This window comes from Nannobrachium achirus (genome assembly GCF_963921795.1).
Source record: "Nannobrachium achirus genome assembly, chromosome: 8".
NCBI classification, from domain to species: Eukaryota; Metazoa; Chordata; class Actinopteri; order Myctophiformes; family Myctophidae; genus Nannobrachium; species Nannobrachium achirus.
Window position 1 is genome coordinate 30,289,728 of NC_137817.1, and position 25,188 is coordinate 30,314,915.

General features: G+C 41.9%; 1 protein-coding gene across 1 annotated transcript in view; it reads right to left on the reverse strand.

Annotated features, from left to right (window-relative positions):
• Positions 1 to 8,340: 8,340 nt before the first annotated feature.
• The window catches only part of map3k10 (mitogen-activated protein kinase kinase kinase 10), a 35,705-nt gene continuing 18,857 nt past the window's right edge, over positions 8,341 to 25,188 (reverse strand). Inside the window, exons 3-12 of the mRNA XM_080730934.1 lie at positions 21,352 to 21,532; positions 20,449 to 20,597; positions 17,561 to 17,736; positions 16,358 to 16,604; positions 15,798 to 15,914; positions 15,387 to 15,525; positions 14,936 to 15,048; positions 12,063 to 12,343; positions 10,124 to 10,658; positions 8,341 to 9,998 (exon numbers count right to left, since the gene is read on the reverse strand). Coding sequence (XP_080587060.1) covers positions 9,598 to 9,998; positions 10,124 to 10,658; positions 12,063 to 12,343; positions 14,936 to 15,048; positions 15,387 to 15,525; positions 15,798 to 15,914; positions 16,358 to 16,604; positions 17,561 to 17,736; positions 20,449 to 20,597; positions 21,352 to 21,532 — 2,339 coding nt within the window. The 3' untranslated portion in view covers positions 8,341 to 9,597. The remainder of the gene's footprint in view (positions 9,999 to 10,123; positions 10,659 to 12,062; positions 12,344 to 14,935; positions 15,049 to 15,386; positions 15,526 to 15,797; positions 15,915 to 16,357; positions 16,605 to 17,560; positions 17,737 to 20,448; positions 20,598 to 21,351; positions 21,533 to 25,188) is intronic.

The following is a 25,188-nucleotide window of genomic DNA, read 5'->3' on the forward strand; positions in this document are numbered from 1 at the left end:
AAGGCACTTTTGGTGTAAAAGTAATAAATAGCGAATGTGTGTGTGTGTGTGTGTGTGTGTGTGTGTGTGTGTGTGTGTGTGTGTGTGTGTGTGTGTGTGTGTCTGTGTGTGTGTGTGTGTGTGTGTGTGTGTGTGTGTGTGTGTGCGTGCGTGCGTGTGTGTGTGTGTGACACATATCAAGACCATAGCCCAATTTGATTGTACACCTTACCCCCATCCTGTCACAGCAGAGCTCACTCAGGCCCTAAAAGCCCCTTACCCGGACTATGGAACAGACTAGCACGCGAAATCTCTTGTAATTTTGACATCATATAGTCATCTGGAAAGAAATCCTGCCTCAATGCTCATTATTCTATCATTCCTGCGTTTGACTTATGTCCTGGATGTCACGTCTATCAGTTTCGGGACTGTTTTCAATTCAAGGGCTAATTCCAAGTGTCTGTAACTGCTCCTTTGATGATTTTACCAGGGGTTCTTAGTTTGCTTTTGGTATATTCATCATCCTTAGTAGTAATCAAATGAGGAACAGAACAAGCAAACTAAATTATCCAGCAGACTTGCTGTGCTAACTGTCAGGTGTGTTATCGTGAAAACCGTTGTCCAGAGACCCTCCTCCAGGATGTGTGCTGTTGTTGTCGTCAACACCGTCGAAGCCCCTCCCTGCCTTGCACCCCCCCTCGCCCCAGCCCTGTTTTCCAGTTAAAACGATGTCACAATGGAAAATAGCCAGTTCCATCAACCAACATTGGCCACTTTGAGTTCTGGGTTCTGTGCCAGAGTTGCTCTTAAGCTGGAAACTATGAAGCTAGGATTCTTAAGCTCTCTGCTAGAGTTCCTGCCCTTATCACTAATGCTGAATCCCCCCCCAGACATTGATAACGTATCAAGGGACACTGGGGGAAGGCAGATCAACAGGAGTGCGCCACTCCAGACTCCAGATAGTGTCATATACCGGTACATTGAGTTTATTGTATTGTTTGGTAGATACATCATTCTGTGTTTTATAAATGTTCAGACATTTAAAATTGTTACAAAAAAATAGCATCGTATGTGAGGACAGATTATTCACATTGTTAGCATTAGACAACACGTGATGTGGTTCGTGTGGCTATAGCTGTAAACAGAGCGGAGATACGTAAACACTACTTTCTCTGGTGATTTCATAGACACTGTCGCTTTTCATAATATAGCTTTATCCTGGGTAAAGTGATTCTCAACCTGTGGACTGGAGATCACTGGTGAACCATGAGGGATTGCAAGTGGGCCCCCAATTAATTGGCAAAACACTGATTTTAAAACAATAAATACATAAAATAATATATTATATGATAATGATAAATACTTTTCATTTATCTAATCGATTCATTGATCATTAAAATAATCATGCTCTAAAAATGCACGCGGCCACTTGACACCACCTAACATGGCAGCCTTTCGGTCAGATGGGTGGGCAGTGAACGCTTATGAAATCTTCAAGGCCATGATCCAGAAAAGGTTGAGATCCACTCTGGTATAGACCTACATACCTTCCCTGTTGCAAAGAAGGTTGGACTGACAAATGTAAGAAAGCATGACCTTAATTCCCTCGTCTAATCAGTAATGTCACGAAACCCAGTTTCCTTCTTCTTCTTCTTCTTCTTCTTCTTTCCCCTGCATGTGACGCGTGGCTCCAGGGAAAGTCATTTCAGATCTAAGGGATATTCTATTGCTTTCTGTCATGGAATGCTGCCACCAACCTGTTCTCTCATACCCCTATTTTAATCCTTTCTGCCCTTTGCGAACACAGAGTATGGTGACAGTAGTTATCATCATAGAAAAATAATCTGTATCGGGAAAAGGTTCCTTTGTGAATTGGGGTCAGTGATCAGTAGGCCTATAACTGCCTTGGCCAAGGTGAGCGATAAAGGGGACGAAACCTAATTCCACTGCTTAAGAAATTCAAAGTGGTGGAACTGAAAATCAAATGCATTAAAAGACCTCCCTCCCCATTTTCCTGTGACCTAATAGGAGGAAAATAGGGACTTAAGTGTGTCAATGGGACTCTGGAGAGATGGTACCATGTGTGGATGAAACCAGTATGATGTAGCGGGGCTCCAGTGGAGAGAGAGAAGTAGGCCATCATCAGCCCCAATAAAAACAGCTGCAGCGCCATGCTGCTCTCACAAGTGAAGACACTAGAGTAATTATGAGAATGCTCATCTTAATTGGCCAACAAGATCAGTTGTTTGAAGCATCCTTCCTTCTCTCAATGCTTTCCCTCTTTCATGTTCATTGTGCTCCTGCTTTCCTCTCCTCTCTTCTCATCTCCTTTTCTCTCCTCTGTCATAGTCTCTCTCTCTCTCTCTCTCTCTCTCTCTCTCTCTCTCTCTCTCTCTCTCTCTCTCTCTCTCTCTCTCTGTCTATCTCGCCATCTATTTCTCTGTGGTTCAAGCCTCTGGTATCCCAGGAGCGTTAAATCAACCAACAACATTGAAGGATGGCACCTGCAGGGCTGGTCTCCATGGCTGCCTGGGCTGAGTCTACTCACCCATGGGCCCCTCGGGGATAGGTTTCCTCCCATGGTCCTGTCTCCATGGCACCAGTCCACCATCTTGTTTTTGTCTCAATGTGCTATGTCATTCTTGCTCAATATGTACCACTGTTTCTGGTGATACTAGCTGCACACAAAACAAGCCTAGGGTTCAGTTCTGGCCACCACAGGTCTCTGTGTGCCCATTCTTATGTGATAAACGGTACAACTGACTCTGATTCTGTTGTTGTGAGCATAACGTGACAAGACAACACTTTGTGCTAATAGAGATAGACACCTAATCTCTGTATCAGTGTAGCTTTGAAAAACAAACAACACCAAAAGCACAACAAAGAGAGATGGAACCGTAATACAAGCTGTTATTTTTGCTCTTTCCTTTGATGTCATTTGAGGTAAATGTTTGTCAGACGTCAGTAGTTTTTGTGGATATGATACAATTGTACAAAAAAGAAACAAAACAGAAAAATGTATGGTTGTGAAAAGCTTTACTTTATTGATTTATTTTATCAATAGAAAATGAAAGCAAGAGAAAGGAAAGAGAATTTTGCGAGCTCTCAACAGAGCTGCTTTGAGAGTGTATCTGTATTTGTGGTGTTTCTGATGATGTCCCTTGTTTTAGGGGATCCAGGACCTGCTCAGAGTATGTGCAATGCCCTTTGAAACCCCCCAAAAGGACCTTTCAACCATATTCCCCATAATATGGCCATTTATACACTTGTAGGAAAGCCAGTGGAAGGGTCACGTGGAGAACTCTTGAGAAACCTAATACTGTACTACATCCAGCACAGAACTCCACATGATGGGATTCAGTTGTGTTTGTTTATTTATTTATTTGCCTGTATTGAACATGACTGAACGGGCCCGAAGCTGGAGACATCATAGCTAAGGCCATAGTTTTGCCACTGGAAGATTTGTCTTGCCTCTCCTGAAGAGTACCTTTTATTCAATGCTCGGCATCAAAAACATCATGAGGACTGAACTGCTAGCCCGGGAATGCACTATTGTTTGGTAAATGAAGATATGAAATAAAGTTTAAAACAAACAGAAATACGGTGTGGTTTTGATATCATGGTACTTCCCGTTCCCAGTGATGTTTAAGGATCCGGTTGGTAATAACTGCTGGAGGGTAAATGGATGAGATGTAATAGAGAGAATCTGTGTAGTAAACTTTGACACAAACTGATTGGCTGATATTATAGTAAAATGTTCCACATCCTCTCCTTGAAACAAAACACATGCACACAAAAACCTTTATCTCTCCCTCTCACGCCATCTCACTCTCTCTCTCTCTCTCTCTCTCTCTCTCTCTCTCTCTCTCTCTCTCTCTCTCTCTCTCTCTCTCTCTCCACACACATTTTCAGGACTCATGGTGGTAATGTACATTGCTGGGGCTAAAAATCAGTGGCAAGGCAAGGCAGTTTTATTTGTACAGCACATTTCATGGCAATTCAATGCAAACACCAAGCAAAAATACAATTATACAATGACATTCAGATCATGCATAAAACAAATGTAGTTCATTTTTTTAAAATAGCTTATCTACAAGCTCATAATGTGTCACATTGTGATGTGTGAGATCAAAGATTTTGACAAATTTTAAAATGGATAATATTTTGAATACAGGAGTTTTACTTGTAAAAGAGTAGTTTGTGGTATTGCTACTTTTACTAAAGCAAAAAACTAATAAAAAACAAAACAATACTTCTTCTACCACTGGCTAAAATGATGCATGTTATGTCACTCCTTCTCTCTACCCCCTCGGGCATAATGTGTCAGTCACTACTGACAGCCTAGCTAAACGAGTCCCTGGGATAGCAGGAGGTGTGACATTTTGCAGTCATAACTGGGAAATGGTCTAAAGCACATCATCTCACAATTTATGTATTACTGTATGTATTTAATTATTATTATTTAAACATTACAAACCACAATTAAAAAAGGATGGATAAACCTGTACATCAAATAAACATGAAGTAGCCTATACGGTAATGCAGTATACAAAGTAAAAGATGGAGGAGTAGGGATATGCTTCTATTTGTACAGGTTTGACATATTTTGAAGAATTCCATGTCATATTTAAACAATTTGCTCTCTGGAGAGAGTTTTATTTTCTGTAGCTGCCATACATTATTCCACTTGATGTTTGTCTGGTCAACCAGCACAGCTTCCCACTTCCCAGTGTACCGGTATGTATGATGTTGATGTTGATCCTATCAAAGCCAAGTGTACATTGTCAGTCAATATCATCTTTGGCTTTTGTACTTTTCTTTTTTTAAACATCTGTTTATTAACTTTTTTTTCAGGTAGCAAATATAAACAGCAAAATATAAAATATACAATTAGAGTAAGAAATAACAAGTGAACAAACACAGAATTCAAAAACTAAAAGCAAGACAATAAGACCAGACAATATACAAAAAACTGAAATAACAAATTAAATACAAGTAAAAAATTAAATAAAACATACAAACAAACAAACGGCTGATGGCGGTACGCGTCCCCAGAGGGCTAGGCGGACAACACTGAGAGCAATCCATATCTTACTGATATTAACAGACAACCCTATAGGGGCAGCTGATCACTATCTGTCTCTAGCAAACCGAGAATAGGTTGGGTTTTGTACTTTTACAGTAGTTGCAGGAGCCATTTTAGGGAGTTCATGTCTATGAATTATTCACTTATCCAATTCCTTTTATTCTGGTGTCAGTATGTAATATCAGTATCCTGCTGGTGTCACTATTCTGGTCCATGTCCTGGTGTCCGTATCCTGGTCCATGTCCTGGTGTCAGTATCCTGGTCCATGTCCTGGTGTCAGTATCCTGGTCAGTATTCTGGTGTCAGTAGCTGGTCAGTATTCCTGGTGTCAGTATCCTGGTCAGTATCCTTCATGTCCTGGTGTCAGTATCCTGGTCAGTCAGTATCCTGATGTCAGTTTCCTGATGGTCAGTATCCTTCATGTCCTGGTGTCAGTGTCATGGTCCTGGTATCTGTGAAGCATAGGGCTAGAGGCAGCTCTGTGTAGGATTGTGCATTCATTCTCATGCCATATTCTTGTCAAGCTTTCCCATCAATTTTATAAAATGTGTTTTAATGTATTTTCAAAATACGAAATACATTTAGGTCTATATCTCAAATACATTTCTCAGACCAGTATTTTGTATTTGTATTGTGAATAGTTTTTTTACCCTGTATTTGTAATCCCATCCCTGCGCAAGCACACACACACACACACACACACACACACACACACACACACACACACACACACACACACACACACACACACACACACACACACACACACTCACACTCACACTCACACACACACACACACACACACACACACACACACACACACACACACACACACACACTATCATTATTCACTCAACTGCTCTGTCTGTATGTCAGTGTGACCACCAACAAACACCCGTCCAGACGCCAGCCAGTTACCTAGCAACCACTCTTCACTTCCATGGCGATGCTATTAAAAGCAACAACAAAGAAAAAGGGGGGAAAGGGATGACGGACCTGAAAATGAAGTAAGGAGGTGCTGAAAAGAAAACGATTATGAAAGGATGGACCCTCCTTCCCTTGTTCATAGCACACCTACCTATGTGTGTGTGTGCTGTGTGCCAACATATAGTATATTTGCGAACGTAGGTCTCTCTGTCTGTAGGTCACGCCTGACATTGTGGTTCCCCTGACACATCACTGTGACATCACAGGTGATATCACAGGTGACATCGCTATGTAAAAGTCCATATATGGGTATTCCCCAGAATCTTTTTCATGCCCATATATGAAGATCCCTGATGTCATCGATATTAAGCCCATATCTAACAGGACTTCATATGGGAATGCCCATATATGGAGGAAGACAGCCCATATCTGTGTTGCTGGTTCAGACAGGGATCTCCATGTATGGGCATAAACGGGAATTACGGGATGTACCATATAGCCTACAGTACGTGGATCTCCATATATGGGTACCAGGGGTCTCCATATGGGCAACTGGTCCGATATACATCACTGGCCAGATGGCCAAGAATTGCTTAGGCGTCTTACTAGTATTAGATATTGTATGGTCTATAGGCTATGATATCCAAAAAGAAGACGTCATCTGTCAAGATCATTTGATGTCACTGAGTGATTCCTGAACTAACCCCAGTTGATCATAAACTTTAATAACCATTATTTGTATTTCCTAAGTCCATTTCCTCTCTACCGTCTGCACCAGGCAGACATTTAGAACACAGTAGGAATACATTACCTGTAGAATTACAGTAGACTTGGATGATTTGTCTTTGTCTGTTATGATGTCGTTTTGGATCTCTGATGACATCTAGAGGACATTTTTAGTTACTGCAGCAGCCAGTTCTTCCTGGTGGGCTCCAAAGAAGGTCTCAGCAAGAACAGTCACCAACGTCATCTAGGCTCCATGGGTGGCGGGTGGCCACGTCCGGTGGCCACCCAAAATAACATTAGCGTCTATGAGCACTTCGTCACTTCCGCCACCCAAAAGTGTCATGGCGGCGTCCCATGGTGTGCCAAATTCCGGGTGTTGTCTGTTCCTGCCTAACCTTCCTTGGTGGGCTCAGCTGAGACTGCAAATAGGCCATCCAACAGTTGTAAAAATACGACACACTTTGTATAACCTAAGAAAGATAAACATAATCACATAATAATAATTGTAAAAGAAAGAAGAAACATAATAAATGACAGCAGAGACCCCAAGGTAGCTTTCTCCTTCTTTTATTGTCTCTCGGGACAATCATTCATCACATTTCACATGTTCTTATTCATCATTTCACCCAAACATATCACAGGTTGAGATGTAAGACAGCTGCCACTGCCAATAGTTTCCTAGGTTGTCCTTGGTTTGTCTGTGTTATATTAACAAATATATACAGATATTCCGGGAAGGTAATAATAACAATAATTAATTATTATTTCAATAATAACAATAAATTCAATAAATACTCTGAGTGTTCTTAACCACACAAGGAGAATGAGTTTGGCTCATCCTTCTACCAATGGGACTATCACATTACATCCCACCGACATAGATGGCCACATGCGCACACTCACACATACAAACACTCACACACAAACAAACATTCCCATAGAAATTTGCACAGTAAATTAAAACTGGACTAACTGTGCAAGAAAGAAATTATAGAAAAAAAGAATGACAACAACGGAAGTGATGTTTTTCCAGCTCCTTCCAGCAGCACTATGCCCATTATCCACATTTTCAACTTGTGGAACAACTTCAGAGACAGAAAAACAAGAGCTCTACAGTATGTTGATTTGTCAAGTCATGGCTAAAGCACACAGTGCCGAATTCAATAGTCCATACAAAGACAAACTGGATGCAAAACATGGCTTTTAAACTGTGATATTCAGTACAGTTGCAGAATGGAGAATGTCGGTTCAAAACAGTACTCCTTGACACAAGTGATGGTAGTTATGAGTTCCATACAGCGGTAGGTAGCGATTGCTAGAGGGCAATGTATTCTGTTACATTTAGAATGGATAGAGATATCAGAATGTGTGTAGCATCATCCTATGTCACATGAGAGAGCCTCTCATGAACGCATTCATACTTAATAACATGCACAAAAAAACAAAAACATAATTGCACAATTGTGCTCGTTCGCACATAAAACACTGTAGACATTACAGGAAGGCACACACACACACACACACACACACACACACACACACACACACACACACACACACACACACACACACACACACACACACACACACACACACACACACACACACACACACACACACACACACACACACACACCAGGTTTGTTAAATCAATAGAAAATGTGTTAAATCAATAGAAAATGCTTTCCAAAAGGGTGATGACAGGAACAGTTCAGGCATTGATAAAATAAACTCTCTGTATTTTGTATTTATAGTACAAGGGTGGGGATATGAGAAGTCTGTTGTGCAGTGAGAATAAAATGGCAATCTCTGTTCCTCTGACAGTCTTTGGGGGAGAGGGTGGTACGATACCACGTACAGGTACAGAGATGAAAGACAGGGACCCTCATGGGTCGATTTTTTTTTTCCATTTATTATTTTGCCATTTTCTTCACTCTCAGAGTTAAATTACCACTGAGATTTTTACTGTGTATAGGATGGATGAGTATGGGCTGCCCTTTGAATAGGTAGACTATTGAGCTATAGCTACATAACTACTGTAAATGGAAGATGCAGCAAGGTAGGTATTATTTATGGGTCTGAACAAGAGAGACAATATGGGAAGTGGGTGTGTGTTTTGTGAAACACACTACTACACAGCAGACGTGCAAAAAATATCAACAAGGACACTCTCCATTTAAGAATTTTAAGTGGAATTAGAATTAGTTCAACGTCTCTGTTTTCTGTGGACCTATCGCCCACTAAGAAAGCTAATCAAAGTTTATCCCTACAATCCAGGCTTTGGAGTGAGAGGTGGTAAAGCACAAATATGGAAGATGAATGTAATGATACAATACAAGCACAAGAGAGGACTGCCGGTAAACATGACCACAACACACAAATGGGTGGATATACCTGTAGGAACAAACGGCAAGCATCAAAAGTGGAGTTCTGGGAAGTTCAACAGCTATTTGCCTTTTTATGAGGTTTTAATTAACCAAACAAATCTAGCAGACAAAACTAAAGAGCTTGTAGAGTGAACGATGAGCTAACGATGGCTTCTGAAGGGGGGGGGGTAAGTGCTAGAGAATACAGTGGGCACACTGCAAGGCATAGGAGATTGGTGGTTGTGTAGGGAAAAGGCTTCACCGTAAATGTTTTTTTTTAGACACTTTGTTTCATGTTATACACTCAAGATAGAGGGGCGCGCTGCTGGCTTCCAATAAGGGCCTGCATTTGAACATGGCAAGCAGGTGAGATGTTTGGAGCATGGGGAAAATGTCAGTGTCTGCACTTGCTAGGCTAAGACAGCATAAGCAGTCCTTACTGAGACAGGAACAACTCTTAATGGTGAGATCCTGGATTGGACTTGTAAGAAAACAAGTGTCCTCCCTCTCTCACTAGGAGTACTGCTGTCCACAGAGAGTGGCAGCCTGCAGCTGTTGACACAGGGGCACAGTGCCATCCTGACTCTGGCCTTCTACGTCCATGTCCATCAAGTTGGGCTTCGCTGTGCTGGCACTGCTGTCCCCTGAGCCCAGCGGACTGTCACAGCTGCTGCCTGGGGATGAGCTCAGGGTCCGGGAAAGGGAGCCCAGCTTCCAGGGGTCTGCTTTCACCCGGGCCGGGGTGGGTCTGGGTCGGGGAGCAAACTCCAGTGTCTTGGGCCTCTCCAGGGGGTTGATGAGAGACAATGGGTCCGGGTCAGGGATAGGCGGAGGAGGGGCTTTGCGTCGATGAACCACTGGAAATATGGAGGTGGGGTCAGGAAGACGACGGACATCTGTGCTCTCCGGTGTGCCTACAAGAGAGATGATGCAAACGGGACAACATCAACAGAAAGTCATAATCAGAATGGACAGATTAATCAGAATCAATAGGCTCTAAAATCTAAGCCCGTCAATAGCCCCAGCCAGAGCCACTCACATTTGTGTGTTGTGACGGAGGGTACCCCAATTGGAGGAGGCATGGGCATGCTTCCATCTGAAGGGGTTCTGCGGTGTCCCAGGGTTTGGGCTCTGGGTCGTATTGCCCCGTCTGACGGGGTGCGTCTGTGTCCCCTGTTCAGGGCCATTGCAGCAGAGACGTGGGTGGGGGTTAGAGACTGGTTGGGCTCCTTCTTAAAGCTCTCTGCTCGGAGGTCTAGGAGGGGGTTGAGGGAAGGGGCAGGGGGCGCCACGGGCAACTTCATCCCTGCTGCAGGCGTGGTAGGGAAATCTTCCAGGTCGGAAGGAAGTAGGGATTTGGTGGAGTTGCAGTCGGACAGCGACGACAAGGAGAGGAGCGTGACAGATGGGGAGGGGTCCATGCACGCAAGGGCAGAGTCATGGTTACGGGAGAGGGACAGGGAGAGGTTGCGGCTGGGTGGAGAGGTGCTGCGTCTGAAGCGTCCCGTCCGCTGGAATAGACCCTCCTTCTTCTTGCGCTGCTCCTCCCGGAAGTCCTGCTCATCCTGAAGTACCTACATTGACACAGTAACACAAGTTCACAACTGTTAAGGTAATTACCTCCGTCTGTCTGTCTGTCTGTTAGCAGGATAGCTTGAGCAGTTCTGAATGGAATTGCATTAAACATGGCAGAATGGTTTTGCCTGGCTCAAGGAAGAACTGAGTAACTTTTCATGCCTTTTGGCAAAATCCATATCAATTCTGAACAGCTTAACAACACCACAATACTTTGAAAAAGGTTTGTATCATGGGCTCAGGAAGACCTGATTAACTGGTCCAGTACTCAATGTGTAGTTCATCATCATGATGTTCTATTGACCTGGTACCAGAAACACTGTGGCACATAATAGACAAACCTTTTACCTTGGTGGAAGTCACTTGGTGGCAGCAAGTACATTTACTTGTGTAACTGTTTGGATTATCTGTTAACTTGAATATTTTATGTTTTGGATATTTCACTCCATTACATTTCAAACACAAATATTTCAGTTTTTGCCCGACTACATTTCTAGGAGGGCTGAAATGTAGAAGCACTCTAAAATGCAATTGGCCACACACTGTGTTCTTCACTGAAGGAAAGCAATCACAGTACCCACTTTCAACTGTGATTGATGTAAGAGCAAAGAATATGTCAACCAGGCACAAGGCTATCCATCTTGGCTATGTGTTTCAATCAAAGTTATAAGTCAGATACTGACATGATACTGACCATGATACTGACAGTGATACTGTCCATGACAGTGACAGTGATACTGACCATGATACTGACATGATACTGTCCATGATAGTGACAGTGATACTGACCATGATACTGACATGATACTGTCCATGACAGTGACAGTGATACTGACCATGATACTGTCCATGATACTGTCCATGATAGTGACAGTGATACTGACCATGACACTGACATGATACTGTCCATGATAGTGACAGTGATACTGAACATGATACTGACATGATGTGAAGAATGAGCTGAGTCTGACCAGCTCAATGAGTCAAAATAGACAAACCAAAAGATGCAATAGCATGGGGCAAGGATGATATCATCTGTACTCTTAACCTCAGCAGCTCTCTTCCTCACCCCATAAAAGCAGCAACTAGTTAAAGCTCTATTATGTAATTTTTCTTGGTTGAGACATTTAGATCCTGTGTCTATTTTGGAAAAGGCCTTTGACACAATCCTGTTTCTGGTTTGACACGTTTGACCTGAAGGTCAAAATTCTATTTCTACCCAGAGCAAGCAGGCAGGCTCTATTAGCTCAGTTAAGCAGCACTTCTGCTGGAAACCCAGGTTCATATTTGGGGTAGAACTGTAGAACATGTATTTCCACTCACTCACTACTTTCATAGTGAGCCATTCATACTGTATCTCTATCTTATCCTTCTCTCTCTTTTAATTCCTATTTTCTATTCACCTGTAATTTCCCCAGCTGTAGCAAGTCCTGTCCCAGGGCCACAGATGCTAGTAGAGAGGCACAGCCTAATAGCAGCATATCGCTCTTCTTCCTTTGGCTGCAGCGACGCAGGGAATCCTGGTGGCCCACTCCTGTCCCCAGGCTCCCAGGCCCCAGACAGGAGCTGGGCATGTTGGGACCCAGGCCTCCCCAAAGAGATCCCGCATCCTCCACCGCACCGTTGCTGCTGGGGTCTGAAGGCATTACGGAGCCTGGCGACTCCTCAAACTCACCACATTCCTCTGAGGAATTGGAAAGGAGAGGAAGAGTAGAAAGATCAGTGATGTACACTGTAAAATCAATTGTTCGTGTAACTAAGAGTGTACATGCAGAAGCACTATTAAAGCTGCAATCCATACATTATTTTAGTGAGTAAAGCGTTAATTTAACTAATCTGTATGGCAGAGAATTTTAATACAATATACTGTAACGCAATTGCCGTGATTGGGGTGATCTTCCTGCTCTTCTATAGGAAAATTCTTATCCTGTGGTTGGGTAGGATGAGATGGCAAGAGTAGATTGGGTGACAAGAGATGTTGCATGAGACTCAAGTGTAAACAACTTAACCTAAACATGCTCCCCGTTAGAGCTCAACAGTAAAAATGTTGTCACTGACTTGGGGGACCTGGGTTCAAATCCTGGCTAGAACAGGAAAGTTACAGTTTGCAGCTTTAAGTAAGTGATAATGGTCATTATTGAGATATAAACCCAGACATAAAATCAATAATTTTACATAAGGTATAGACAACATTCCTGGCCGATTGCAGGAGGGACGCCCCGCCCCCAAGTCGAAAGGGAACTTCCGGGTTCTCTCTGTCAGGCATGCATATAAACGTGTTGCCAAGTCAATTTATTTACCTAAACTATCTTGTTTTTTTTGCTTATTTATATTGCAAGAGTTGGCTTGTTTGGCTTATTTCTCTCACAAATTTTGGCAACACTGCCCAGCGCTGCAGTAAAAGATTATGACAATGAACTGAAAGGGTTAAACCAACGGAGGTTTTTTTTCCAGCTGTCAGATGGTGCGGTGACTGCGGTCATGGTCTCTTGATATGCAAGCGCACCGCTATCTTCGATGTTTTTATTCTATCTACACCAGTTAATAGTATTGATGACATCCTTAACATATCCTAAACTCAGCAAACTCCCCAGAGAAGCAGCACGACTCACAACAACAACAACAACAACAACAAGGTAAAACTCTCATGCTAGCTAATTAGCCTTGTTAGCTACGATCTTTTACTGTATGGGGACTACTCTTGCTACAACTAAGTACAAGTTATTTTCACTTGTGACAACACAACATTGATTATAATTGAAATACAAGCTCTTCGCTGTTGTGTTGTATCTGTGAATGCAATTGTTTTCTGTCTTTCAGACCTGTACTGTACGTCCAGGACCAATGAAGCCAGATGTGAGGGTCTCCTCATCATATTTATTGCAATAAAATATTTATACACACTTTTCTTTGACTTGTCCATGCCTTTTTTTTTTACTGTTGAGGGTTTCAAATGTTGTACTGTATATTGTGTTATTGAGATAAGGAATGTTCCCAATGATGCTTTGAAGGAATGCTTTTAAACACTTGTCATTTTCAATTAATCCAGTTTGTTTTTGTATCTATTAAAGCCAAATGTATTCATTGTTTTGACGTGACAGTTTAGGATTTAATGATTAAATGAGCATTAAATATGAATGGATATTTATATTGCCTTGATTAGGATTAAATCGATGATTTACAGTGATATAGTGAAATGAACACAGCATAGGATGCACATAATAGGTGGGCTAATGTGTATTATGTCTATTCTGGAGTGGGTTGAGTTGTTGACAGGCCTATTTGTAAAAACATTAATGCATATCACACAACACAAGCCAACTGTGACTTCATCCCAGAAAAGAGGAGAATGGAGATGACAACGTTTGACATGATCAACCAGCGTTCTGAAGGGAAAAGGTTTGCTAGCTAGAAATCATACAACATTCGCTTCCATGAAATACTGATTAGGTTCAATGCTTGCTTTCAAATACACAAATCTGTTTATTTGTAGGCCTATATCAATTCAATTCAAAGGAGCTTTATTGGCATGAGAAGACATGTTTATATTGCCAAAGCAAGTGTCAAATAAAATAAAAACAGTTTAAAATGGCGAACATATAATATGACATGCAGTTGGAGGGAGTACAGCATTGTGTAAAAAGCTATGTCGCATTGTGACATTTTATATATATATATACAGGGTATAAAGCTTTTGAAACAATTTAAATAGCGTTATTTTTTAAGAAGTTTGCATATGAAAAAAGGTAGTTTCATGACAGTACACTAGTACAAGGTCAACTAAAAGCATACGCCCAAGAAAGCCTATGGCAATTGTTTCAATTGAGATCTCTTTTTTTTTCCCTCCAACTCATAACATTGAATGATGGCAGAACAGGTGTGTATCGTCACAACTCATTTATTTATCAGCAGAGTGGATGAGTGTTGCCATTAAGTGACATTGTTAACATAAGTTACAAAGTAAAATTACAAAGTAAAACAATCCCGTCTCATTAGTTAAGAGGAGAATCAGATCAGATGAACGTAAACAGGAAATCGCGCTACGATCAAGCCCAAAAAAGGGCTTCCGGTCGGAAGTAGGGGGCGTGGCCAGGCATGTTGTCTATAGGAACAACAATTGTTTTAGCGATTTAAAGTGGAGCCAAGGCAGAATGCTGCGACTGACCAATCAGAATTGATCATTCAACAAAGCTGTGTAATTATTTCGAATATTTTTTCCCAGAGGTACATTTTATGTTCATTGATAAGGAAGATTATGACGAGGATAAAGACTCACCCATTTCATTTAGGCTGGAGAAGGCAGCAGTCATGGGTGCATGTTTGGGGGACTTCCCCAGGTTCGGGGCACTGGATGACCACACCTTGCACCCTTCGCCCAGTGACTTCAATCTACGGGGAGAGAGAATGTAATGTAGGAACACCTCAAATTCAATCCGATTATGAAATAACTAATACATTGATAAACATAAACAATAATAATTAATAAATCAACCTTATCCATATTCTCTTCTATAACGTTTTGCCATAAACACAGAGAACAAGGACGATGTCACAGCCATGGACGGTAGCAGTTAAAAAGCAGGACGTAATGGTTATATAGGGTTAACTTTTCAGCACAATTTTGGCAGCATTTTAAGAGACAGAGAAAACTGCTCAGTGTTATGGCTGCACAACAAATATAAAGGACAGACATTTTCTAAATGCTGTAATAATGATTGTACACATACTTTTCCTCCCCGCCCACCCTCTCTCTCTGGTGGGTGGAGCTAGGACCCCACGTGCGTCCTTTCTTCTTGCTCGTAGACAGGTCCTCCTTCTTGCACACAGCACTCCGACCCCATGTCTTACTGCCATCACTGGGAGTCACTGAGCGACAATGGAAATATAGTAAGTATTCACAAATCCATTCCCCCTTTCCGCTATATATATAATTTTAAAATGCACCTTTTGACCCTAACTCAGTAACTTTCTAATTGTAAGCCTTCTATAAAAATACATCTTAACTATAAAAACAACCATTTCTCTTGTGAGGATTCAAATTGTCCCTCACAAGTATAGTAATATAAGTGTGCACGCACGCACGCACGCACACACACACACACACACACACGCACGCACGCACGCACAGCTGTACTTACATCTTATGGCTCTCAGCCTTGGTATGACTCCTGGGCTAGCAGGAGGGGTGGTACTTTCGCTTCCTTTCCTCTTGTCTACACTTGGAGATGCCTGTACGGTGATCTTATGCTCAAAGCCTGGAACCAGGAAATATAATATTAAAGAGGATTGCCTTGTCAGAAATATATTATTTTCAAACATCTAAATGTGTAAGAATAAAGCATAGAATTGCACGAGATGTAGCGGATTTTAAACACACATTTTGTACAAAAGTAAACTATCTTAGGGATTATGATGGGGTGAAAGGCTTTTATCGTTTAATGATGCAAATGTTTGCCTTTTGCTTCACATTGTTCCAAAGACCAAAAAGAGGGGACCCTGTGAGATGAGAGTTATCTTTTCAACTCTGTGGTGTACTCAGAGTTTCTAAGCTGACAACAGTGATGTTTACGTTGAGACAGTGCTCTACAGAACAGGCAAGCCAGGGCAAAACCAGGAAGCTGCCTGTTTTAATGTTTTAATGTAACCTGTTCCACTGAAGGAAACAGCAACAATGCTTGTAGTTCTGGATTTTACCCACCAGAGGGCAGGCTGATACAGTTGCTGTCTCGGCCTAGCTTGAGCAATCTACTCTTCTTGAAGTGGCCCTTCCTCTTCTTCACCCTGGGTTTCTCCTGGTACATCTGATGGATGATGATGTTGAGTTCTCGCTCCACAATGTCTATCTCTCTCTCAGCCAGCTCCTGCTCACGCCTCCTCAGTTGCTCCTCTTGCTCTTTCTGCTCCTCGGCTGCCCTTGCCAGCGCCTCCTCCCAGGATCTCAGTTCCTACACCATTAAAGGAGACAAGGCATTAGGGCAGGGGTCTTCAACGTTTTCAGGCCAAGGACCCCTTAGCTGAGAGAGAGATGAAGCAGGGACCCCCAGATTCCATATAATTTAATTGTTTGACAGCACAATCAGTGTATTTTGGATCCATGTCAAATTGTGTTCTCATATATTTAAACACTTGAGCCGTCATTACCTAATAAACTTGACCTTTCACTCTGTACTTAGCATACTCTTTTTCCCCTCTACACCAAACCTCTTTGCCGAAAATATTAAATACGTTGTGAGCTTGTAGATCTTCTATTTTTGGCTACAGTTCTCTGAATATGCTCACTAAGGTTCAAGTTGTTAATATAAAAAGGATTGAAAGATTTGGAGGACCTCCCGTAGTAGCGGTCCCGGACCCCCCGTTGAAGACCCTTGCATTAGGATGAGACAGGAGCAGAGACATAGTGAGGAGAGAAGATGGAAGGAAAGGAGATGGAAGTATAGGAGAGGAGATGAAAGGAGAGGAGATATGTAGTAGAACAGTATTGGAGAGTAATGCTATGTATGAGATGTTGGCGATAATGATATGACACCTCTTCAGGCAGAAAGTCTGTTGCTAAGGTAATTCCAATTTGCAGGAACACCTCTAGTGAGTGAGGGGTAAGACTCCTTCAAAACTCAATAATGTGTGACTCCATCATTTAAAGGTTAGTCTGTGTTTTCCATGTACTACCAGACTAGAACAGAAAGGATTTGAAAGATCTGGTACAAAATGGCAGTGAAGACTTTGATTTTATACAAATCTTCATATCATATTTTATTAAATCAGCAGGGGATTATTATGCAAAGTTTATTACTTTGTCAGTCGCAGCTGACATACTTTATTTGAATTGTGGATCATATTTATCCTCACCATTGTATAGTAGATTGGACTATACATGTATGTACACTATTCGTTAGTCCCCCACCTTCTCTTTGGCCCTGAGTTCATCAAACATCTGCTGGATCTCCAGTCTCCAGTCTTCTTGTAAAGAGTGGAAGGACTCCAGGGGCATCTGAAACATGGCTGACTGCTCGATTGCCAGCAGCCGCATCAGGATATTGGTGAAGGACGGTCTATTGTGGGGGTTGGGGCTCCAGCACTCTGGACAAGAGAGAAAACAAAGAAATAGCAGTGCAAAAAACAATCAGAGAGTGTCTTGAGAGTAAGTCAATTTTATTTATAGACCCAACAATTCCTCCATGAACAAGCACTTGGTGACGGCAGCAAGGGGAAAACTCCCTTTTAACGGGAAGAAACCACAAACAGAACCTGACTTTTGTAAAGGGTGAGACAGCTGGTGTACAAGATACACTACACCTCCAAGATACCCATGTATCTGACAAACTACTTCCTAAAGGTCAATGATGTCCATGATCACAACACCAGAGGCAGCTCCACTAATCGTGTTCAACGTAGATTTAACACTAAACAAGGCTCTAATTCGTTCTCCAGCTATACCACCAACATGGGGAACACCCTACTGCAGGCAAATCCCTAGCCTCCTTCAAAATTGGTCTGAAAAGTCACCTTCAGACGGCTGCTACTTGTTACTTGTAAAATTACTAAGCCCCCATCTGTTATTTTTATTCTTATTCTTTTCTGCTTTTGTAATTGATGTTATCCTATGTAAAGTACTATGTTCTATCCATCTGTCTTTCAATGGTATATGATGAGATACATAAAGTGGTTCCTGTGTAAATAAGCCGCAAAGCTTACTAGGATCTCCTTTTAGTTGACCTTGTACCAGTGATTTGTGCTGTCTTTTCTATTGTAAACTGCTAATAAACTCTTCAATCAATCAATCAACCTAGCAATGCTACCTAGATGCTACGGTAGCATCTAGGTAGCATACAAAAACACGTGGTTGCTACGTAACGTAAAAACTGTAAGCCCATCAAGAAGTCAGGCTAGAGTGAATGTCACTGAGTCATTCTGTAAGTAGAGACTCACTGTTGAAACTCTAGCTAGTAATGGACTATTGATGTAGAGTGTAGACTGCACTGTGGTGCCCTCGTGAGTTGACAGTATCCCTGGTTGCCACACCTGCAAGTGGAGACTGAATATAAGCTCTTCCTTCTCACACATCAGTGCATCTACTTCTGTTCGGAATGTGTACGTTTTTGACAGACAAGCTGCCTTGTATTGAAACACAACGGTTTATTATTGTAATTACACTGGTTTCTCATAGCTTTATAGGACGAGAAAAGACAGGAGATCGGTAGAGTAGGATGTCATATGGCAAGGTTCATGCATTGTTTTTGGGGGGCGCAATATGCACCTCATTTGCTGATCGTTGAGTGTCAACATACACTAGACAACCAATACAATCCTTAACTAAAAGAATGGCGGTAACGTCTAACATTAACACATAATTTGAGTGATAATGCAAAGAACGACGTCACACCTGTTCAAAGTGAACTGTTTTGAGGCTCTGTTTGGGGCTCTGTGGCACAATGGATAGCGCACTGGACTCCTAGGCATGTTTAACAAAGGTTGATAGAAGACCATGTGGATCAAGAGAATGTTTGTGTGTGTGCGCGTGTGTGTGTGTGTGCGTGTGTGTGTGTGTGTGTGTGTGTGTGTGTGTGTGTGTGTGTGTGTGTGTGTGTGTGTGTGTGTGTGTGTGTGTGTGTGTGTGTGTGTGTGTGTGTGTGTGTGTGTGTGTGTGTGTGTGTGTGTGCGCGCGTGCATGTGCGTGCGTGCGCTGCGTGCGTGCATGTGTGTGCGTGCGTGCGAGAGAAAGAGAGAGAGAGAGGTGACAAAAGATGGGATAAATGAATAGTTGAGAATTTGCTTTAGGAACAGCATGAGATGGAAACAGAAGGAGGTGACTTTGAAGTTTGATGTCGGGCTGACAGTAATACTGCAAGAATTATGAATGATGACATCAGATGAAAGCAGCTTTGGAGTCCGGGTGTTAAGTCAGTTTAGTGTTTAGTACAGGTGTGAGTCTAGAGCACTGTTTCCCAAACAATGATAGACTTTTGGGTCACGGACACATTTTTCTGGGTTGCTAGTAAATATCCCTTTTTTTTTGTTTTGTTTTTGGGCTTTTATACCTTTATTGATAGGACAGTAGACTCGACTGACAGGAAATGGGGAGAGAGATGGGGAGTGACACGCAGCAAAGGTCGTCGGGATCGGGACTCGAACCCACAACACACTGTCAGGCACCAGAGCCATTTCACTTTTTCATCTCACAACACGTTGCATCGTGGCGCATTGTGAGCTTGACTATTTTCACTAGTTTGGGTGGGTCCCAGGGAGACATCAAATGTCTCTTTTGGGTGTCGAACTAAAAAGTTTAGGAACGTCTGGTCTGGTTCAGGAAAGCTCTAGATCAATCTTAGATTGGAACCAACAAATAGTACATTACACAAAGGAGTGTATGTACAGGCCTGTAAATAAAATAACAACTATTTACTCAAACTGTCCATAGGGGTCCTTCCTTATCCATCTTCCCGGCAGTGGCTCAGGAGGTAGAGCGGCCGCTTGGGAACCGGAAGGTTCCCAGTTCAATCCTGGGCTCCCCGGAGTAAGAGTCGAAGTGTCATTGAGCAAGATGCTGAACCCCTAATTGCTCCCGATGAGCAGGTTGGTGCCTTGCATGGTTTCTTACCGCCAACGGTGTATGAATGTGTGGGTGAATGTAATGCACAATTTATGTAAAGCGCCTTGGATAAAAGCGTTATATAAATGCACCATTTACCCTCATGCTGTAGATCCCAGCAGGGAAATAAAAGGCTTCAACATGATTAATGCTGACCATTTGAGGTCTAAGTAATACAATATTACCACAAAGGATCTGCTTACCTCCCAGGAGGTGTGCAAAGGGTTCTGGGCACGTGGAAGGGATGGGGAGGGTTAGCTTGTTCATGGCTACACCATAAGCTACTGCCAGAGCGTCAATCTCCCGGTATGGAACCTCTCCTGTCAGCAGTTCCCACAGTAACACTCCAAAACTAGAAAAGGTGAGATACAGATGCAGAAAGAGAGAGGGAGCATCACAGAGCCAGAGAGATGAGCAAGTAAGCATTGAACAGGCTTAAAATGTTTTTTGACAGTAAACCATGGCATACCACTGGTAATAATTTACATTGTGCCATTCCATGATCTTGGACCTTTATCTACAATATCTACACGTCATGAGTTTTATTTGAATGTGGGACTTACAGTTCTGAATCAGAAAACATGCTCATATCCCAATAAAACCATAGTGGTTTCTGTCATAGTGTTCTACTGATTCCATTATTTACTGCTACAGGATTTTTCTATAGACGACATCATTACTGTACTATACTGTAGTCCTGTCACTGTTATTGGATTTTCTTTTCCCTCTAATTACTTTGTCTAGAAAGATCAAAAACACCCACAAACTGTATTCACCTGCTCAACAGATATACATTTACTAGACAACCTTCTTCAGGCATATCATATACTGTACTGATTGAAACATTGCCTATCAAATTGATCTTTATTGGGCAAATGAGGATGGTGCAGATGCTTTTGATTCCTTGCATTGTGCTTGTCTACTTCACCAATGCAAAGAAATTCAGTTGCGTATGACCAAGGTTAGTCACATCAAAAGAGGATAACGACTTGGATGATGCTAGCTTAGCTCACGTTAACATCACCTTTAATGTCTCATGTTGTTTTTATGTCATGCTTGAGCACAAGACACACACTTAAGTGGCCAGACAGTAAACAGAGCAGTACCTCCACACATCACTGCTCTTGGAAAACAGAGAGACTTTGATGACCTCCGGAGCCATCCAGGCGTAGGTCCCCGCTGCACTCATCTTTGTGGTCTGGTGCCATTCCCTGGCAAGGCCAAAGTCTGTGATCTTCAGCGTCTTACCGCTCAGATCATCCATGTCCAGCGGCTCCAGGATGAGGACTGGGGAGAGGAGGGGAAAGAGATAAGATTTAAGACAGTGAGGGGGGCAAACAGAGATGGTATGTTGGCATGTTGATGTGGCATAAGCACAAAGATCACCAGCACTCCCAAAGTGTCCCTTTTTATTTAAATAAAGATTACTTTTTGTGATTGCTTGTGATGTTATATGAACTCATTCTGAGCTGTGCACCCGGTAAGAAACCTGAGACTAGTCATGCTCACATTCTTTTAAATGATCATGTTAAATATTTGACATAGTAGCCTAACTAATTTGTAAATGTTATGCAATAATAATATGACAGGCATTGTCACTACCTTGAATACTGCTGCTGTACAGGTGCTGTCTCTGCACAAACATATGACACGATATCTGCTACTAAATGTGTTGACTTGCACAAGAGGCGGTATGCTGCCTTACTTAAAGATGAATCTAAATAAAATGAATAATGTGTAAAAGTTCATTTTCTTCTGTAATAAGAAGAAATACAGAAATGTCAACTTCGGAAAAGTTATGTTAATTAATGCACTCAGTACTTGGTCTGGAATACTTTTGAACAAATGTCTTCATTCAGCATGGCATGAAGGTGGTCAGCCTGTGATTGATCTGTATTTCTATTTTGACAACCATATGCACCATATGATCCGACATTGTCTCTTGCTATCTGTCTTTGTTTCCTTTGCTTCTTTCACTTCCCTGTACTTATGACTCTTTGAAACTGCATAGTGTGTGGATCTTGTACAAAACATACTCTTATAAACTCTTAATAAACACACATTGTGTGTTTATTATTATTGCCAGAATACTGAATACTGCAAACCAAACCACATAGACCAGTTGTTTTCAACCTTTTTCATAGCAAGGTATGTTATTGATGAGATTTAGCCTCTCAGACCTCTCAGACAACGTAGATTTTTTTTTATCATTGGATAGGATTTTGTCCACAATTCCATTTGTCCATTTAGTTACCGACTCTCCATCATTAAGCTAACTTGGCACCCCCTCAAGGACCACTGGTGGTCCCCGGACCACTGTTTGAAAACCACTTACATAGTTCACATAGGGCAACTGTCACACAGCGAGGCGACTACAATCTCATCATACATACTGTACATACTACAGTAGCCTAGAGTAGTAGACGATACACAGTAGTGGAGGTTATTGAGTAATTGCAATTCAGGTTAAGTGGGAGACGACAGCAGTGTAGCCCTGGTGGGGATTATCACGTGAGGTGTTTAAACCTCAGGTCACCTCTCTATAATCCATAACTACTGTAATCTATTTGTTTTAACACATTGAAATGCTACTTGAGTTCCTTTAACGTGAGATGTAAGTGATACACCTCTGATCCGAGTGTATAGAGGATTGATATAATTGTTGTGTCAACAGTTTATAGACTGCTTAAAGGGATATTTTGCTTTAAAATACTTTTGGTACTCTGGTTTTTGTGTGCACCCCAGTTGGTATTTGAGTTGCTTGATTCAGTATTTAGATATTTCGAATTTTATATTTAATATAAAAATAGGAAATAGGACTACTGTAAGTATCTTATTAACTATTACATTAATTAACGTTTCGCCAGTGGGCCTTAACCTTTCTAGATATAGTATATTTAGAGCAGTCGATAGCAAGGTTACACGGAGCAAAAGAAGAAAACATTAATATGTGGTCGGACATTGCAGATAAGCTTAAGGCTATGATTCAAGAAATCACTATATAGTGGTAACAGCCTAGCACAGGCATGCACTATTGTACATTCCGTGTTGGTCCGGGGAAAGGGGGTGGGTGGGTTTTCTTTTCCTTTTCTTGTTTTACTATTGTTTGTGTTGTTTGTCTGTTAATTGCATTTTTCTTTTGATTATGGAAAATAAAAATATTTGATAACAAAAAAAAAACTATTACATTAATTAATGCTTGTTAATAGTATGTTCATTTGAAGTACTACCATTAATTCTTTGCCACAACTTTTTGCATTTGTGAGCTTGTAGATCAGCTATTTTCAGTGTGGGACACCAGCATGCAACGAAAGCTGACTTGCAACAGAACATGCTGTTGTTGCTAAATGTCAATGTTGTGTGTCAATGTGTGTGTGTGTGTGTGTGTGTGTGTGTGTGTGTGTGTGTGTGTGTGTATGTTGATTGCCAGAAAAATATGTAATCCAGCTTCATCACATACCACGATAAGAAAAGAAACCTCACGATCAAACAAGGCATGAATATTAGAGTAGATTTCAAAGGTGCGTGTACACCACAATGTTTACAGAGCAGGTGTGGTCAAGTGCTATTCAGGTTTCTGTTAGATGTGCATTATGCAACTTGCCTTGGAGTGCACAGTGTGTGCGCGCACGTCTGTGTGCGTTGTGTGCATGTGTGTATCTTTAACTATGACTTTCAAATGCAAGGCTTATTTGAAGGACAACTTTGAGTTTGCTTTTCCTGGTCAGTTCTCAGCAATGGCCTTGAACCTCCCTCTGTACAGTCTGTACAGTCTGTCAGTCTGCCTGTCTGCCTGTCTGCCTGTCTGCCTGTCTGTCTGTATGTCTGTCTGTCTGCCTGTCTGTCTGCCTGTCTGTCTGTCTGTCTGTCTGCCTGTCTGTCTGTCTCTTTCTCTCCATGTACTTCCTCCTATATTTCCGTGTGAGGGCTGGCTATGGAAATATTTGGAGTGTACACAGTCCACGGCACTGGGAGCAAGGTGGGGGTTGCTCTCTCTCTGGCTTATCTACAGGTGTATGCAAAGGGAGGCGTACAGAGGCAATACACACAGCGGTGTCCTCGTTAACACACACACACACACACACACACACACACACGCGCGCGCACACACACACACACACACACACACACACACACACACACACACACACACACACACACACACACACACACAGTGCTGAAGTGTCTCACATGATCAAGGTGTGCCTCCTAGACTCTGCACTCTGGTCTCAGCTGTGAAAGCTACGCCCACTTTCCACCCTCCCTACCTTACTAGGAGTCTAGCTGGGACTCCAGAGAGACTCCCATAAATGCTACCAGCTGTACTCCCAGGGGTGTCGCACCAAATTCTGGGTACCTTAACTATTGAAAAATAGCTGATATACAAGCTCACAGCGCACCACTGAGTGCCACGCTGCGAGCTTGTAGATCTGCTATTTTTGAAAAATCACCAAAGTTTGTGCATGGTTTTTTGAAAAACCTAGGTTTCTATAGTGGTGCTTAAACTTTTTCCATGTGAAGGACCCCGAAAAAGGTATGTATTTATAAAATATTTAGTTCCAGGGACCCCTCAGAAGCAAAATTTGAGTTACAAAGGTTCGCTTAAAAAATACATATATTCAAAGATTTGCACACATTTTCACAACTTTAAAAAAATAGCAGATCTACAAGCTCGCAGCCCGGCTAAAATGGTTAATGTATCTTTTGTAATAATAATCAGAATCTACAAAGTAACTAGTAAGTTTTAAAATAATTTTAGTGGAGTAATAGTATAATATTTGCCTCTGAGATGTAGTGGAGTAGAAGTAAAAATACAGAAAATTGGAAATACTCCAGTATAGCAAAAATACCTCAAAATGGTACTTAAGTACAGTACTTGAGTAAGTGGTTACACCACTGGCCAGTGCTCGACTCAGGACCTGCCACTGACTGAATGAGAGAGA